Source organism: Eubalaena glacialis, chromosome 14 (assembly GCF_028564815.1).
Source record: "Eubalaena glacialis isolate mEubGla1 chromosome 14, mEubGla1.1.hap2.+ XY, whole genome shotgun sequence".
Lineage (NCBI taxonomy): Eukaryota > Metazoa > Chordata > Mammalia > Artiodactyla > Balaenidae > Eubalaena > Eubalaena glacialis.
This window is the reverse complement of record NC_083729.1, coordinates 89,816,599-89,833,507: the sequence shown is the minus strand read 5'-3', so window position 1 is coordinate 89,833,507 and position 16,909 is coordinate 89,816,599. Positions and strand designations below refer to the sequence as shown.

At 42.7% G+C, this 16,909-nt stretch overlaps 1 protein-coding gene across 5 annotated transcripts in view; it reads right to left on the bottom strand.

Annotated features, from left to right (window-relative positions):
- Nucleotides 1-15,446, bottom strand: part of LOC133074581 (sodium/hydrogen exchanger 2) — a 467,777-nt gene extending 452,331 nt beyond the window's left edge. For all 5 annotated transcript variants that reach the window (XM_061168501.1, XM_061168500.1, XM_061168498.1 and 2 more), the window contains exon 1: nucleotides 14,900-15,446. In XM_061168501.1, the coding sequence (XP_061024484.1) occupies nucleotides 14,900-15,188 (289 nt within the window). In that variant the 5' untranslated portion in view covers nucleotides 15,189-15,446. The remainder of the gene's footprint in view (nucleotides 1-14,899) is intronic.
- Between the last annotated feature and the right edge of the window lie 1,463 nt (nucleotides 15,447-16,909).

Genomic DNA, 16,909 nt, shown 5'->3' with positions numbered 1-16,909 from the left:
AAACAAGATCCTTGCTGGAAAAATGCTGAGCGCCAGCCCTGCCACGATGAGTATTCTTATCTAGAAAAGTCTCCAGCTTGTATTTCATGTGAATTGCAGCTCAGAACGGTCGCAGAACTTGTTCTGCATCCATCCAGACTGCAGGTTTAGATTGTACGACTATGAAGCGAATCCTGCAGCCCTCATTCGGTACTCAGCATCCTTAATTTTACTGGGTTTCATCTCCTTGTGCCTCTAGACCCCCATTTTTTTTTCTTTTTTTTTTCTTCATTTTCCATTTTAGTGACAGAAGGGCTTTGACCAAGAAAGGATTAGGTTTGGAAGAGATCATTTGGAGGGTAAAAACTTTCCAGTGTATAGGCATTGTTCAGGGGGAATTACAAAATCCAGGGAGTAGTCAAGTGCTGGTGACTATTTCAGAACAGACCCTTTGCAGAGCCTGCTGGCAGCCGGGGGCGGGCAGGGAGGGAGGAAGCTCTGAGCTGGGGAGTGGTGATAAAACTGTAACCTAGATTCAAAATTCTCCCTGCAGGGCAACAGTTGAAAGCAATTTTTCTTTTATTGCCCCGGGTTAGACGTTAACTCCTGGGATTTGTCTTTCAGCCCATGCCTTGTTAAATGAGTTATGGCAATTTGGGTTTTACTGTTTGCCCACTGTCACCGTGAAGTTGCACAAGGCTATCCAGGGAGCCTACCCCATCCATCCAACCACCTTGTGCCAGAGTTTTATTTTCTGTTTGGTTTTCAGTCCTTGAAGAGCCTGCCTTCCAAACAAATTGACCACTTGCTTAAAATAAGCAGATCAAAGTATAGGAAAGGAACCCACAATTGCCGGTAATTGCTACCTGATTCCATTTTTCAATCAAGTGGTTGCTTGCACTCAACTCTAGTCAGCAGTGATTTACATGGTGGGGACCTATGGGCATACTGGGGCCTCGGGCTAAACTAAGAAAGTGCCCTATTTGGCAAATTGACACTCTTTTCCAAACGTCCTAGAATCATAACATTTTTGTCCACTTTGCTTCCTCCCTGGCTTCTGATTACCAGCTCAGTGGTCTTCATACACCCATGTGTCGTACCATTTGCCTTTCACTGCAAAGACCACCAGGGTTTCAAGGAACATCAGGATGTATGAATCTTAAGGATCGTTATGTAGATTCTTATGGCTCCACCTTCATCATACTTAGTGTGCTTCATCAAGATAATAGTCAAACCTACTAACGCACTTCGTGGAAAAACGGAGGACCCGACTCCTGCCAATGATGCACATTTGTCCAAAGATTTAGGATCAGTAAGTAACAACTCCCCTGATGTCCTGTGACTTCAAAACACAAAACTGAAAACAGCAAGACCAAATGAAAAGAAAAAAACATACAAACAAAAGAAAATCACTGCAGAGAGGAAAGTCGTTAAATATATACATTAGCTATCAAATCAACCAATCCCTTTGGCAAAACCATTAGCACTTAAAAGCCGGGTTAAGGATGAGGCAAAATAAAATAAAGGCTCCTGTGAGAAGCAACATTGATGCTAGATGTGAAACAACTGAAAATATAAAACAGTATTGAGAATGTAGACATGGTAAGTTTTACCACCCAGTGTCCCAAGCTCCATAGAGGTAGACAAACACAAAAGATAAAACGTATCAATCCCGGAAACCACTACAGGAGGAGGGAGGGGCAGTGAGTACACAGCAGCTGATAAACAAACAACCACATGTCAGATAGTGATAAAAGCTCTGCAGAAACTCAGCCAGGACTACGGGGCACAGAGAGACTGGGGCTGGAGCTGTTGCAGGCTGGCATATATATTTTCTAATTCCCTTAAAAATGTGAGCTCAAGCTAGAGGCGGCATCTTCCTGGCCTTCCAGACAGTTCACCAGAGAAGGCACAAAGAATGATGCCCATTCTCCTAAGGAGACCAGCCGACACCAACAGTGTATCATTCCCAACCCTGCAGAAGGGAAACTTCAATCAGATAGGAAAGGGGGGGCTGCGATTTCTCATCATCCCTCCTCCTCACCATTCCAGTGTTTTGTTAGAGAAAATGTACAGTCAGCCAACATGTAATTCTGCTTTAGGATACTGGTGATAGAGAGGGTCGGTGGACAGTTTTAAAACAGCAATAATGACTTTGGGTAGCATTTGTTTTAAAACTCTTTCCCATCCAGTTCCTAAAGGAGCCCCGTTTGTACACAAAGGGACTTGGAAGTCTACTGAAAAGCGCATTTCCCCTGCCTGTGTGTGAGTGGACATGTCTGGGGACCCCAATGACACTGGGTAGACTCAGCAGCTCGGGGGGTGTCAGGATGAGGGTCTGGAAGAGAGGCTGCCCCTGCAGCGGAGGGCTCACCTGACTCTGAGTCTTCAGTTTCAAGACAGGAACCTGGGATAAAATGAAGCATTTTCTTTTCCATTGCAAATTAGCTTACAAAAGCAGAATGATGATTTTTAAATGTATGCAACATCAGAAACCGAAATATGCATGATTTAGAGAGAAACCTTTGCATGACACCAACAGCAGGAGACAGGAGCATCTAGACAATCTGATGACTTGCTACAGAACCACTGGACAGGAGAGACTTTGGGGGGCATAATGCTCTGAGGCTTTGGAGAAGGAAGCAGGACATCTGTTCTCATCCAAGGGCTAACCAAATCTCCAAGGCCTGTAAGGCAGCAAGTTTTCTAAGTGGATTAACTGTATCCTCCCAACAACCCTATCAGGAAGTGACTGTCATTATCCTACAGATTAAATAACTGAGGTTATAGAGGTTTATTAACTCACCCCCGGATCCACAGCTAGCAAGTGGGTGACCTCAGATTTTTGGGCAACAGAGCCTAAGTCGCCATTCCAAGCACGTGCAATAAACGCAGATGCATGATAAGTGACCGAGTGAATGACCATACAAGCTAGTATATTTCAGAGGGAAAGGGCACAGTATTAAGATATGTGCTAGGACAAGAAATGTAAACCATGAACACCACGGACAAACCAGGATGGATGGTAACCTTCGCTACCACCTGATTTAAGTGAGATGAAACAAAAAGTATCTTTAAACATTATTTAGTTATTTATTTATACAATGATTATTTATTGAGTACCTACTACGTGCCAGGCACTGTTCTAGACAGTGAGTCAAATAGATAAATTCCCTTCCTTCATGGAGCTTACGTCCTAAAGTGTGCATATGTGTCTATGTGCACGTGTGTGTGTGCGCAGTTCAGTGTGTATGCGTGTGCAACAGTGAAACAGATTTAACATCTTTTCTCCTGTAAATCTGTTGAAATAGAACTTTGTCCTATTAAAATTTACATGGTAGCTCAAGTTATAATGGGTTGAACCTCTAACCTATGAATCCTTAATATGTTAAAAATATATTTCAAAAGCATTAGAATTCTACATTCCCTAAGTTAGGGAGGTAGAGAAGGCTAGACCAAGATTCAGGAATTTTAGATGCACGTTCTAGCTCTGATATTACTTAGGAGTGAGGTTACTTTGCCTTCTCGTAGCGTTTTCTGTCCTACGCAGTGCAGAGTCACCGTGAGATCACACTCACCTTAACTTTGCAGTCACAACTTGCTTTCACGTATTATTTCAGTTGGTCCACACAATGACCCTACGAAGCAGGCAGGGTGTTATTTTTGTCCGACTTTACAGTGAAAATCTGAGACGTTCCAAACGACGAAACAAGGCTCCAGCAGGAAACTCAAGCGCAGGCCCCTGGGTCCAGGTTAAGGGCGAGCGAGACAAGGCACATCAAGGCGCTCCGGAGACCACGGACGGAGGTCTAGAACTTGATATTCATCTCCATGGAAGGCAGGGTGACAGGGCGAGGCACAGCGGAGTGACCAAGTACACCTGCCACGGACCCACCCCTTCCACTTAACAGCTGTGACACCTAGGCTCTCTGAACCTGTTTCCTCATCTAATTTTTAAAACTGGGGGTCCTAATGGTGCCCGCCTCCCGGAGTTGCTGTGAGGATTAAATAAGACAATGCGTGTAACGCACCTGACCCGAATACCTGGCATGGAATAAGGCTCCATCCTTGTTAGCTATTGTTATTCTATGAAACAAGCCACCATTGAGGGATTACCCGGCCTCACCCATCTCTACCCTCCATGCCACAGTAGGAGACTGTGCTGGGGCGCATTGCACCGCTCAGGTTTCCCAGCCCGTGGGTCACAGGAAACAAGCTCAGGAATCGGAAGCAGCACAAACGACAGTGGCAGAGTCACAGAAATACGGCAACAGGGTGTTTCACAGCCCTGTGCCTCCATAAGGGGCGTCCAGTGGTTAACAAAACCTTTAGACTGCCTGAGAGGAGTTCCTCCAATGCAGGGTGGGCATGTGTACTCTGTTTCATTTTCAGTCGAGACTGCTAAACGTAATCGTGAATTTGATTTTTCTGTCTTTCGACACGTGAGCCTTTGTATGCCAACACTAAGGAATGACATGAAATTCATCTTTAAAATACGACTTTGTCCTTGCTGGTTATCTGTTTCATATATAGTCGTGTGTATCTGTTAACCCCAAACTCCTAATTTATCCCTCCCCGATTTCCCCTTTGGTAACCATAAGTTTGTTTTCTATGTCTGTGGATCTACTTATGTTTCGTATATAAGTTCATTTGTATCATTTTTTTTTAGATTCCACATATAAGTGATATCATATGGTATTTGCCTTTGTCCGGTTTACTTCACTTAGTATGATCATCTCTAGGTCCATCCATGTTGCTCCAAATGGCATTATTTCATTCTTTTTCATGGCTGAATAATATTCCATTGTGTGTATATATATGTGTGTGTGTGTATATATACACACACACATATATACACATATATATGTGTGTATATATATGTATACACGCATATATATGTGTATATATGAAGGAAGAGGGGGAGGGGGAGGAGTATATATATATCACATCTTCTTTATCCATCCCTCTGTTGATGGACATTTAGGTTGCTTCCATGTCTTGGTTATCGAAAATAGTGCTGCAATGAACACTGGGGTATATGTATATTTTTGAATTACAGTTTTCTCCAGATGTATGCCCAGGAGTGGGATTGCAGGATCATATGGTAGCTCTATATTTAGTTTTTTAAGGAACCTCCATAGTGTTCTCCATAGTGGCTACACCAACTGTATAGCACAGAGAATTATACTCCATATTTTATAACAAGCTATAAGGGAAAAGAATCTGAAGAAGAATATATATATATATACACACACACATATATATGTGAATAACTGAGTCACTTTGCTGTACACCTGAAACTAACACAACATTGGAAATCAACTCGACTCCAATTAAAAAATTAAATTAAAAGAAATTAAAACATATGATTTTGTCACAACCACAAAGAAGGTCTTCAGAGAGCTTCCTCTGCCCTCCCCTGGAACTACTGAAGAGGGAGAGGAATACACACATCTTCAAACAGGAATAAACTATAAAAGTCAAGATGAAGAAAGCCCTTGGACAGTGATGAACAATGTGCAGGATTGTTGCAGGAAGTGCATCAATATGATTCATTACATTGAAGAGATGTAACTGCAAGAGAGTAAACTATAACTGTGCGTGTCTCATTTAGCATGACAAGACGCCCATGTTCACACAACACTTTAATGTAACGAACACATGTTTCTCTTGGCCTAAATTTCTTTTGCTATAGAAGTGAAATCTTAGCTGTCAATGTCTTCCTTCCCTACAGAGTATCTCATATTATCCCCATGGAAATATTAAACAGATGACACAGATACAGATCCCTACTTCTACTAATTAAATGCAAGAACCAAGTAGGGAAGACTTGCCAGGATCACAATGCAAAGTTGATGGCAGAAGTGGAACTGAACAGGGTCTTCCTACTTCTAATCTGGAGATATCTTTTCCAAAATGTAGGTCCAACACTTCTTCAACTGCTGAGCTATTGCTCCTCTATCCAAGTATGGAAATATAGCAGATAAAACAAAGGCAGAATAATCAAATCCTTCATATTGAAAAACTAGGAAAGTGCATACTATTTTCACCTTACATTAAAGAGAACCCATTATGATAGTCCATAAGCAGGACATATCCATGGGCTTTAAATATTACATAGAAAGCACTTGTTTAAAAAGTACCATGTAAAATGTCACTGAGCAATCCAACAATGTGGACACAGAGCCTCCTCTCACTACAAACATATAATATTGATATCTAGCCACACTCAAAATAAAAGAAAATGTGTAGGAAGCCAGGAATAAGGAGAGAAATCAAAACAAGAGATGTCAGTAGGATTTCAAGCCACAGTGAACCAGGGGGATTCCAGACAAAATACCTGCCCTGTGTGCTAGGACCTGGCATTTGAATACCTACACGAGGACAAGAAATGTGACTTCACACCAGTAAGGGAAGGACTCATGCATAAATTCCTGAGTTCCAAGAGCTACTTCGTCCTAAATAAAAAAATAAATAGTAAAAGTTGCCTATAGCCAGGAAAAATGGAAGGAAACATGTCAACTTTTTATGGCCTTGGGCAGAGGGAAAATTCAGCTGTGAAGTATAAAATTCAAGGTCTACACCACCTTATAAGATATATATAAGATCTATTTACCTTGAGTCATTTAGGAAAACCAAATTCTTGAGTCATATAGGAAAGCCAAACTGAGAACCAAGCTAAAATCAAGCTAACACTAAAAACCAATCACTGAAACCCTGGGTCCCAGCAAGAACACTCAAAACCATTTTGTAAGAACCTTTTGCAACATGAGGAGAACAGACCACTACCAAGTAAACATCCCCTACTGAAGCTAAATTCACAATAAAACCTATAATCTATATAAGGAAGTAAATACCCAAAAGGGGAAAGTCAGTAAATGTGATAAACATAAGAATTAGCAACCCAACAGCTAAAAAGAACAATCTGAAAAAAACCTATAAAATGAATACAGTTTAAATAAATAAAACAATTAAAGAAGGAGTAAAACCTATCATTAAGTAATAGAATAGTACGAACAAAATGCAGATGAACTTGAAAAAGAACGAACAGAGCACAAATGAATATATAATTAAAAGGAAAAATCTAAGGAGTAGGTTAACTACAGATTAGAAACACACTGAGAGTAATGTGGAAGGCTGGAAAAAAAGATCTGATAAAAATCACCAAAAAATAGAAAAGAAAGGAAAACAGATGAAAAACAGAAAACCACAGTTAAGAAACATGGAAGCACAACAAGTTCCAAACAGGAAAAATAAAATAAATCCATACTTAGACACATTGAGGGACCAGCAGAATATCAGAAATAACCAAGTGAAAAATCTTCACTACAAGCAGAGAGAAAAGTCAGGTTAACTCCAAAGGGCAATGAGAGTAACAACATAATTCTCCTTAGCAACCAAAGAGAACAGAAAGTAACGAAATAATACCTTCCAAATGATAAGTGATAATAATTCCAGCACCTATACTCTGTTATATAATATTCAAGAGAATACTCAAAATAAAGACATTTTCATACAAAGACCAAGAGAATTTATCATTCAAAGCCTCCCCTCCCAAAGTATCCACTAAATAACACATTTCAGTAAAAAGAAAACAATCTGGAAGAAAAGGGTAGATAGAAGAAGTAACAATGAAGAAAAATCGGCAAGCATGTTTACAAATCTATGTAAACATTGCTTATAAAAATTAAAAACTAACTTGGAGGAAATTAAATACAAACCAGGTGTAAATTACAAGACAAAAAATCAGAATTCTGAAATTGGCAGATAGCAGGTAAAATTTTTTTTAAGTTTAAGTATTATTCATGAAGAGGATAAAACAATAGTAAAAATAGCAAATACTATGTTTACTATGCTCCAGAAAGTAATTTTAATCTTTTACATATATTAACGAATTTAATTTTCACAACAGCCTAGGACATTGGTACTTTTATTATCCCCATTTTACCAACAGGGCAACTGAGCTCAGAATTTAAGTTATGCGCCAAAAATCATACAACTACAAAATATGTAGGAAAACATACCTGGGATGTGAGCCAAGGCAGTCTGGCCTGGCTCCTGCTAAAGCAGGCAATCATATTAAAACTGAAGTGTAACCACAAAAGGAATAGAAACAGAATGTATGAAAATGTATAAAAAAATGAAGGAAAAATTTGACTAAGCCAAAATATGGCAAGAAAAGAAAACTGAAGACACAAAGTAAAAGCACAGTAAACAGAGAGCAAAGTCCAAATATATCATTATGCACAATATATGTAATTATATGTCTCCTTAAACTACAGATATTTGAAAATTTAAATTAAAGATACAAAATCAGCTACAAGTGGTTTAATGAGATACAGCTAAAGGAAAATTATCCAGTTGATTTGATAGTTATGGTAAGGGAAAAGATATGTCTGGAAAATATAGATGTGAAAAACATAGATACAGAAAAAAATACATATGCAAAATGAAGTTTATTTTGAATAGCAGTAGGAATATAATAAAAAATAGACTCTGAGCCACAAGAAAATTATTTAAAATAGAGAAGTTAATATGTAACTTAAAAAGTAAAGGAAGAATTCACTCAGAAGATATAACAATATTGAACTAGTATGTACCTAATAACATAGCATCAAAATATTGCTATATAAAGCAAAAAATGACAAAATTACAAACAGCAACTGACATCACAATCTTAGAGGTTGATTTTAATGTACCCCAGAACCTAAAAGATAAAGTAGCCCAAAAAATTAGTAACACTATTAAAGATTTGAACACCATAATTTGAAATTTCATCTAGTCCTCTGTGGGTATGTATATATGTGTCTGTATATGTGCACATGTGCCTGTATAAAACCCTGCACACGATAAACAGGGAATACACAATCTTTTTCAAGCAAGCCTTGAAATGTATTTTTAAATGACCACCTATTAAGTCAGAGAGGACATCTCAATCAATATCAAAAATCAATCAGGTCTATATAACCAAAATGGACTCAAATATGAATAAAATAAAAAATAACCACACATCTCTATGTGTTTATTAACAAACTACTACAATTCGAAATAATTATCGGGCTACAACAAAAAAAAATCTCAAGGAAGTTTAAAAATACTGAAAACTGAACAGCGAAAACTCTATATATCAAATCTATGCAATGCAACTAAAATAGGATCAGAGGATATAATTCTAGCCTTAAATACATATATTGCCATTCCTCTAAGTTATACCCATTTGGGTCATGAGAATTCATATTTAAGAAGAGTTTCATTTAATATTCCTATTTCATCTCATAAGGCATTTATTTGACTTCATAAAGACCAAATTGGATTTTATAGACTTTACATTGGTGGCTGATACATCACGCAGTCATCTTTTCAGTTTTATCACTAATATGTTGTGTTAAGTTCTCCTCAGAATACAGATGGTTGCATCATCTCCCTGAATTCTTTAGTCTTTGCCATGTTGTTTACTGTTATTATTATAATTTGCAATAAAGATAAATTTACATAACTTAGAGTATCATGAATATGTTTTGTTTGTAACATAGTCAAGTGTCAGTTTTTCATTGCTTTGAATTTAATGAGAACAAGTAAATAGTCATATTTTGAATAAATTTATTAAGGGAAAATGGCTTATTAGAAGTTATAACAACTAAAGTAAACTACTGAAATACCTTTGTCCATTTTAATAAGACCAATGTCATTTAGCCATGCCAACTGTGGATGTTATGAGTTCATAAAAATATTTATCATCGAAAATATTGAAAGCAATGTTAAATATGTTTTCAACTGTAAGTGTTTTTTCAGGGATTAATTACCCTTGTAAGGTGGGAGTCAACATATTGGAAAACAAGTAAATTCAATAATTAATGAGCTAAGCTTTCATTCAACAATTTTTAAAAAAATAACAAAATACACCCAAATAAAGTAGGAGTAACTAAATAATAAAGTGCAGAAATTGATAAATTAGAAGCCAACCAGAATCTAATTCTTTGAAAAAGAAGCCAACCAGAAAAATTCATAGATAAACTTCTATGAATTTTGATCAAAGTAAAGAAAGATGAAAATAACAATAATAGGAATAATAAAGTAGAACTTAAATACAAATAAAGTGGAGATTTTTAAAATCATAAAAAATAAATTTCTTCCCATAAATTTAAAAACACAAATGAAATAATGACTTTCTAGAAAAATAAAAATACAGATACCAAAACTGAACTAAGAGGACATAGATAAGCCAAACAGAACTATAAACTTTAAAGCAATTAAATCATTAGTGAAAACCTACCCATATACCAACCATCCAATTCACTTGGTTTTACAGTGAGTTTTTAAAACCCTACAAGGAACAAATAAGTTTACACAAATGGTTCTCTGTATACCTCTTTAGGGCTTCAAGCTATATGAAAGAATTCTGTAAAAAAATAAAGCATCTTATTAATGATAAATATTATTCTCATTCTTAAAGTTGATACAAAGAGTAATAGTTTTGGTAGAAAATCACCTGCTATTATTTTAAAAGGTACAAAAATATGTCTGTGGTAGAGTGCAGTGATAATTCTAGAAGGCACCTGAAACAGTCTCTTTAGAAAGAGACCCACTGAAGTCATCCTTTGGACAGAAAACAGGAAATGTATGGTTGGCCCAATAGGAAGGGTTGGAGGTTTTGAGACAGTAAGAAATTAGAAGTCATCTTTGAGCTTTATTAGGAACAAACACAGGCCATCAGGAGGACCTGGCTTTAGACGTATGTTCAAAGCGAGATGTGGTTTAAATAATAAGTGAAGACCATGAGCTTCATCCACTGACCAATCAGCCAGTAAATATGCTTCAGGAAAACAAAATATGACAAAAAGAAACAGATCAAAGGCAAGGATAGGTTTTTTCCAGAGATCAGGATCTCTGTAATCAGGTGGATATTAACCAAAGAAAGCCTGGTTTCTATTTTAAATTCAGGATAGTCTGGAGCCCAGAGGAGAAACCTTCATGGACCAAACTGCTTTGTCTTTCCCTTAAAATAATAATACAAGTTATTTAATTTCAAGACAACAGGATGAAGAGAAGTGGAAAATGCTGTATCCTAAGCCCAAATTCAAGGGTAAAGGAAGTGAAAAGGGCAGGTGAGAGCTGACACCTGGAAGAGGCAAACAGGCCAGCTTCCCAAGACTGCAAGATAAATGAGGGGGTGTCTGGGGAACCACTGAGGACACAGAAGGGGGCTTTGTTACTTTAAACAGCAGGGGGCCCACTGCTTTGTCCCAGCACCCTGAACAGAGGTAGAATGCATGCCCAAGTTTACCCAGTTTAGGACAAATCCCACTGACCCACGTCATAGGCAAGGAAATCAGAGGACACAATCTTAGAACACTCTAGGAAAGTTTTCTCTTCTTCATTCTTTGGCTACCTATTATTCCAAGCTGTAGAACTCCATCCCTGTATACAGGATTTACCAAGCAAAGTAAGCATTTATAACTGTTTAAAAAATCAACGGTTCATTCGAAATATAAACATTCAAAATGAAAGAACAATAAGAGTTCACATGCATGAGGATCTAAGTGAAAAACAAATTGGGAGATGTTTCTTGCCAAAATTTTTTAAAAAAACTTTTCAAAGGTGGACTGAATTTGCTATGTTCTTTTATTTATTTAACCTACTTCACACACAACATCACCATCGTCATCATTTTAGGAAACGTTCTTTTCTACAGAACTTTCTTTTTGACCAAACAATTAGAAAGTCGATTATCCCTGATAATCAAGTAAAACAATGAAAAGCTAAATCATTCAATATTCTGCCAAAAATGCATATTCTCACTTCTGACTCTAGTTATTTCTAAGTTTATATTGTGCAGCAATCTCGAAAACGATTCTGAATTCACCCTCGGGCATGATTTCAACCTCCTACAAATGCTATTTGGAGCCTCCATTGGGGGCAATCTGTGATTCCCCCTTCAGCTTAATCACTAGCAACGTTTCTCTATGTTCTCTGGGGCAGGTAAGCTCAGGTACATTAGGTACACAGCATAAAAGTGCCCCAAATAGAAACCATGGCATTTTGCATGTGTTAACACTCCTGTTACCCCATAGCCTCACGTCCCCCTGCGCTGCTCAATTCATCACCCTACCCAAATGTGAGCCAATTAAGTCATGTGAGTCCTGCCAAAGCAATAGTTTTTCCAGTGCAAGAGTTAAAATAGAATTTGAATGGCCAGACCACAGTTTAATGGGCTGTAAAAGTGCCCTTGGTACCAGCACAGTCTTCTCCAAAGCCAAAGAGAAAGTTTAGGGCCTAGGGGAGGTAGAGGGGGGATCCCTGGGCATTTCCCAGCTCCTCTAGGAACAGAGCAGCAACAGGACAGGGCTGGATTATATCAAGGCAGCACCTAGAAAAGACCCTCAAGCACTAGCTTTTGGTACTGGAAGCCTACACTTATTTCTCTGAGAACCGTAGCCTTCACCCCACCACGGCGGTCTCCACTCCACTCAGACCGTTCTGGCTGGGAGATACGAACATCTGTCTGTTTCCATCTCGGCGCCACCTCAGGTGCAGGGAGGAAAGAGGAAACAGCAGTCAGAGAAGCTCCACTTTCGGTACAGGCAAAGAGACAGGCAGGACAGCAAGTGCCAGGGAACAGAAACACATCTGGATGAGAAAACTGCCCACGGGCAGATAAATACACCTATGAGCTCACACAAGCAAGAACGCCTTCTAATAAAATACCGTACAATTAACATGATAACGTCACATAAGATGAATAGATTGTGACAAGCAAGTGTAAAAAGCCAATGCTCAGAATAAGAACGCTTGGAAAAGGCAGAGCCTAAAACAGAAGCAGGAAAATGCAAGAGGCAGCCCCGTCCAGGGGAAAAGGAACCGTAGTGCCAGAAAACTGCCGGAGTAAGCCCTGCTACTCTTCCACCACTCCTGATGGTGACAATATTCAGTGCTCACTGCAGGCCCAGCACTGTCCTAAGAAGGGTATACATATTTCTTCTCATTTAACCCTGACACCAAACAAGCCTCCAGGGTAGACAGGAAGATGAGACATCGGGCAGAGCTGGCTGGAATTCTGGCTCACCATCCGGCAGCAAGGTAACCTCCCCAGCTCTCAGTTTCCTCGTATCTGAAACGCGGTCATCATACCTGTCCCGGGGTGGATGTGAAAATTAGAGATAATGAACGTTAAGTGACTACTAGTGGCTGTTATTAGTGTGATTGATCAGATTAAAATAATCAGGAGTGAGGAACAGAAGAAAGAGCTATAATTGAATAGAAATGGCAACAGAGAAGCAGTCATGGAAACGGGGCATGAAAGCACCCCTTCAGTGACAGAGGCTCAGAGAGAGAAAGGGTAGACAGAGCCTGCGCTTGGCTCCGCACTTTGTGCGTCCGTGGGCAACTCGGGCAAACTCTCTGAGTTTCAGTTTCCACCTCTACCGAGTGGGTATTAATACCTGCCCTTCCTACTTGGCAGGGCTGCTGTGAGGACCGCATGAGATGGCACCTGCGTTTACTATGACAGGCAACGAGTTTATGCAAATGTGCATAATAGACAGGGACATCCGTTCCCCCTTATTCCATTTCCCAGGCGAAATTAAAACACTCAACCAGTAGAGCCATGTCAAAACCAGGCAATTACAGGTTGCAAAGCCTTTAAATAGCCCATGCCTCCTTTGGTCACCATTAACAGAATCTACTTAACTTAATCTGACATCGAAGGTTTGTTTCGGGCTTACTTCCTGCACCCTGCACTTTTCTATAAACCATCCCTGCTTTGCGCTTCCCTCTCAATTTAGGCCTTTGCTTATTCCTCTCTGGAATGTTGTTCCATTTCATCTCCAACTGACCATCTTCTGCTCATCCTTGAAAACCTAGTTTAAACGCATCCTCGGCATGAGGAAGTGCTTCCCTTCTCCCTACACTGCATATCATCTTTTCTGAATGTCTTATCCCACCTAGCACTTTCCTGGCTTATGAGTGCTGTGGTGTATGCCATCTCTCCCACCAATCTCTAGGCTTGGGGATGCAGCAATGTTTCTTTTCATCCTTTATGGAGACCTTAGAGCATGGGACCTCTCAAGGAGCAGACGTATAAAACAGATGCAATAATGCATAAATTCTGTCGACCTGATAACTTTTTGGAATCGTTACAACAACAGTAGTTGCCGTATTTTAAATTAAAAAGTATTTAAAATATAAAGTACAAATAACGTAAAGCTCCACGAGCCTAACAAAAGTTTATGTGGGGTGAAAATAAATGAAGATGAGAAGATCCATTCGGAGGCTCCTGCTTTCCAAAGGAGACTAAAATGCAGTTTGGAAACGTGGGTTAATTATTTTTAAACATGCATCTGGCTTCACTGGCCTCAGTCACCACGAAAATGCTTCCTGGAGAGTGACAGCCTCAGCCCAGAGGAAGGGAGGAGACAGGGCGTCCCCGTCGTGCTGCAGGCACTCAGGTGTCCCTGGTCCCCTTCCAGGCACCTCACTAGTCAGGTGCACGGCAGGGTCTGCGTCCCTGCCAAGGCACGTCCCCCTCCCAAGCATCCAGGGCTTCCACCGTTCTAGCCTGGGTGCTGCTGGCGCCCCTCTCCCAGTAGGTGAGACCCATGAACTTCAGCCCACTGCCCTCCTTCCTCAGTAAAGAGGTCTCAGCTTTAGCAGAGGGCTCTCACACTCGGCATTCCAGGCAGAGCAAGCCGCAAATCGCTAAGTTTGTACGGGTTAAAACTCCGGAGCTATTTCCAGGCCAAGGTCCACTCAAGAGCCAAAGCATGAAACTGCCCTCCCGGGGTCCCTTTCGGCCAGATGAAGCTGCTCTGTCGTCCCTGCCCTGGTGCACTGGGAGGCGGCCACGACCCAGAGGTCAACTCGCCGATCCGGGCACCCTCCCGGCCTTGGTCCCCGCCGCACCCCGCGGGTCCAGCTCGCTCACCGATCTTGGCCAGGGAGGCCAGCAGGATCCACAGGGTGATCTCGAAGGGGATCTGCACGTGGGGGTAATCCAGGGTGAACACCGGCAGTCGGCTCTCCTCGAACGGCGTCGTGCCCGGAGCCACCACGCTCGCGGGGCTGGGCGAGCTGGAGCTGGTGCCCATGGCCCGCGGCGCGTCCAGCAGGGTCTCGGCCAGGGCGCCCGCCGGCCCCGCCACCTGCAGGAGCAGCGGTAGCAGCAGCGGCGGCGGCGGCGTCCGCCGGCTCCGCCGGGTACCCGCCGGCTCCATGGGCTCGGCTCCCCCCGCCGCCGTGGTCCCCGAGCTCGGCCCTCGGCGCGCTCAGCGCATCGCCCCGGAGCGGGCAGCGCCGCCCGCCGGGCCCGGCACGGAGCAGACAGCGAGAGCCGCCGCCGCGGGGCCGGAGGTCTGCCGCGCACCGGCCGGATCCCCGCCGCGAGCGGGCGCGGCGCCTGATGGGCGCGCACGGGACGCGAGGCCACGGCGCGGAGCCTCGGCGCCCTCAGCCGCCCTCCGCCGCCAGCCGCCGGCCCATGTCCCGTCCGCCGCCCGCCGCGGCCCGCGGGCGGGGGCGGGGCGGGGCGGGCGCGGCGCCGGGGCCGCGGGGCGGGAGGACGGGCCCGGGGCGGGCGCGCGACGCACCGGCTGAGCCCGCGGGCTACGCGGGGCCCGGAGCCGCGGGGGCGGCGGCCGCGCTCGCCTGGGGCCCAGGCCGCGCGCCGAGACCCGCCAGCCTCGGAGCCGGCGAGCTCTGGGCGGAGGGGCCGCGCGGTGGCCGGAGCTGTCCCCGCCCCGGAGGCCGCGGCGGGAGTCCATCCAGGGAAGGGGCCGTCGCGACCCAGGCGGCGCGCGCAGGGGACCCGGGGCGCGGGGCCGGGAGGAGACGCCGGCCCAGCCCGCGCCCCGCGGAGCTCCGTGCCCCGTAGGGAAGGTTCAGAAAAGCCTCCTGTCGTTCCCCTTCCTGGACTTCATCAGGTCGCGCACAGGGCACGCTCTCGGGGCGCTGAAGCTCCCCGTGCAGAACTCCGGTTCCCACGCTCCCATCGAAGCCCTTTCTTTTCTTTTCCACCGTGTACGGGTGTCACTCATCGGGCCCCTGTCGCTTCCACTTTTCTCCTCCCCGCCCCCGTCACGAAAAAGAAAAACATCTTCTCTGTTTTCAGGCTTCGAGGTGTCCATGTCCGCGAACAGCAGAACCACCATTATTTCGTGGAAAGCCCGTGATTTGCCGAGCTCGAGCTCAGATTGACCGGCTCCGCTAATTACAGGACGGGCTGTGGTCAGGGCAGGGGAGGGGAGGAAACGTGGTTCTCCTTCTGCACCCGAAAGAGCCTCATCCGCCAGCGCAGCCCTCCTGGTTCGCGCAAGGCGTCTTAGACCTGCCTGCAATCTGCTGTCCCAGCATCTTTATCACCAGGAACTGAAGGGACCCTAAAAGCTGACCAGTTGTCCCTCAATTAACTGAAACCATTTCCCCTTCGATATTTAGGAAATAAAATCCTTCTCTTTTCTCATTTTTTAAAATGTGTCCAAACATGGCTCCTGCTATTAAACACCCTGCAGTTCAACATTCAAAGCAGATTTTCTTTTCAAAGTTCTAACACAGGGAATCCGTGAAATGTCAGCAGAAGGTACAAGAAAAATAATAATAATAATAATAATCCTCCACCTAGACAGAACCATATAAGGAACAGCCATCTTCGGACCTTGAAAGTAATGCAGAGACAAGTCCAGGATAAAAATCGGAGGATTCTAGGAGCTCGCACAGAACACTTCACTTAATACTTTATAAAGCATAACTGTTTCAAAAGTGCAACAGAACAGAATGTAAGGATGGTCTGTCCTCTTAAAAAAAAAATCATGGAGCCCTGCAAAAATCTGCCTCCTCTTCTCTATTGGAAATTTTCTGGAAATCTGCTGGAAATTTGTATTAAAGGGTGAGCGTCACATTCCTCGTAAGGAAGGAGCAGCAAATGACAACTGCTTTAAAA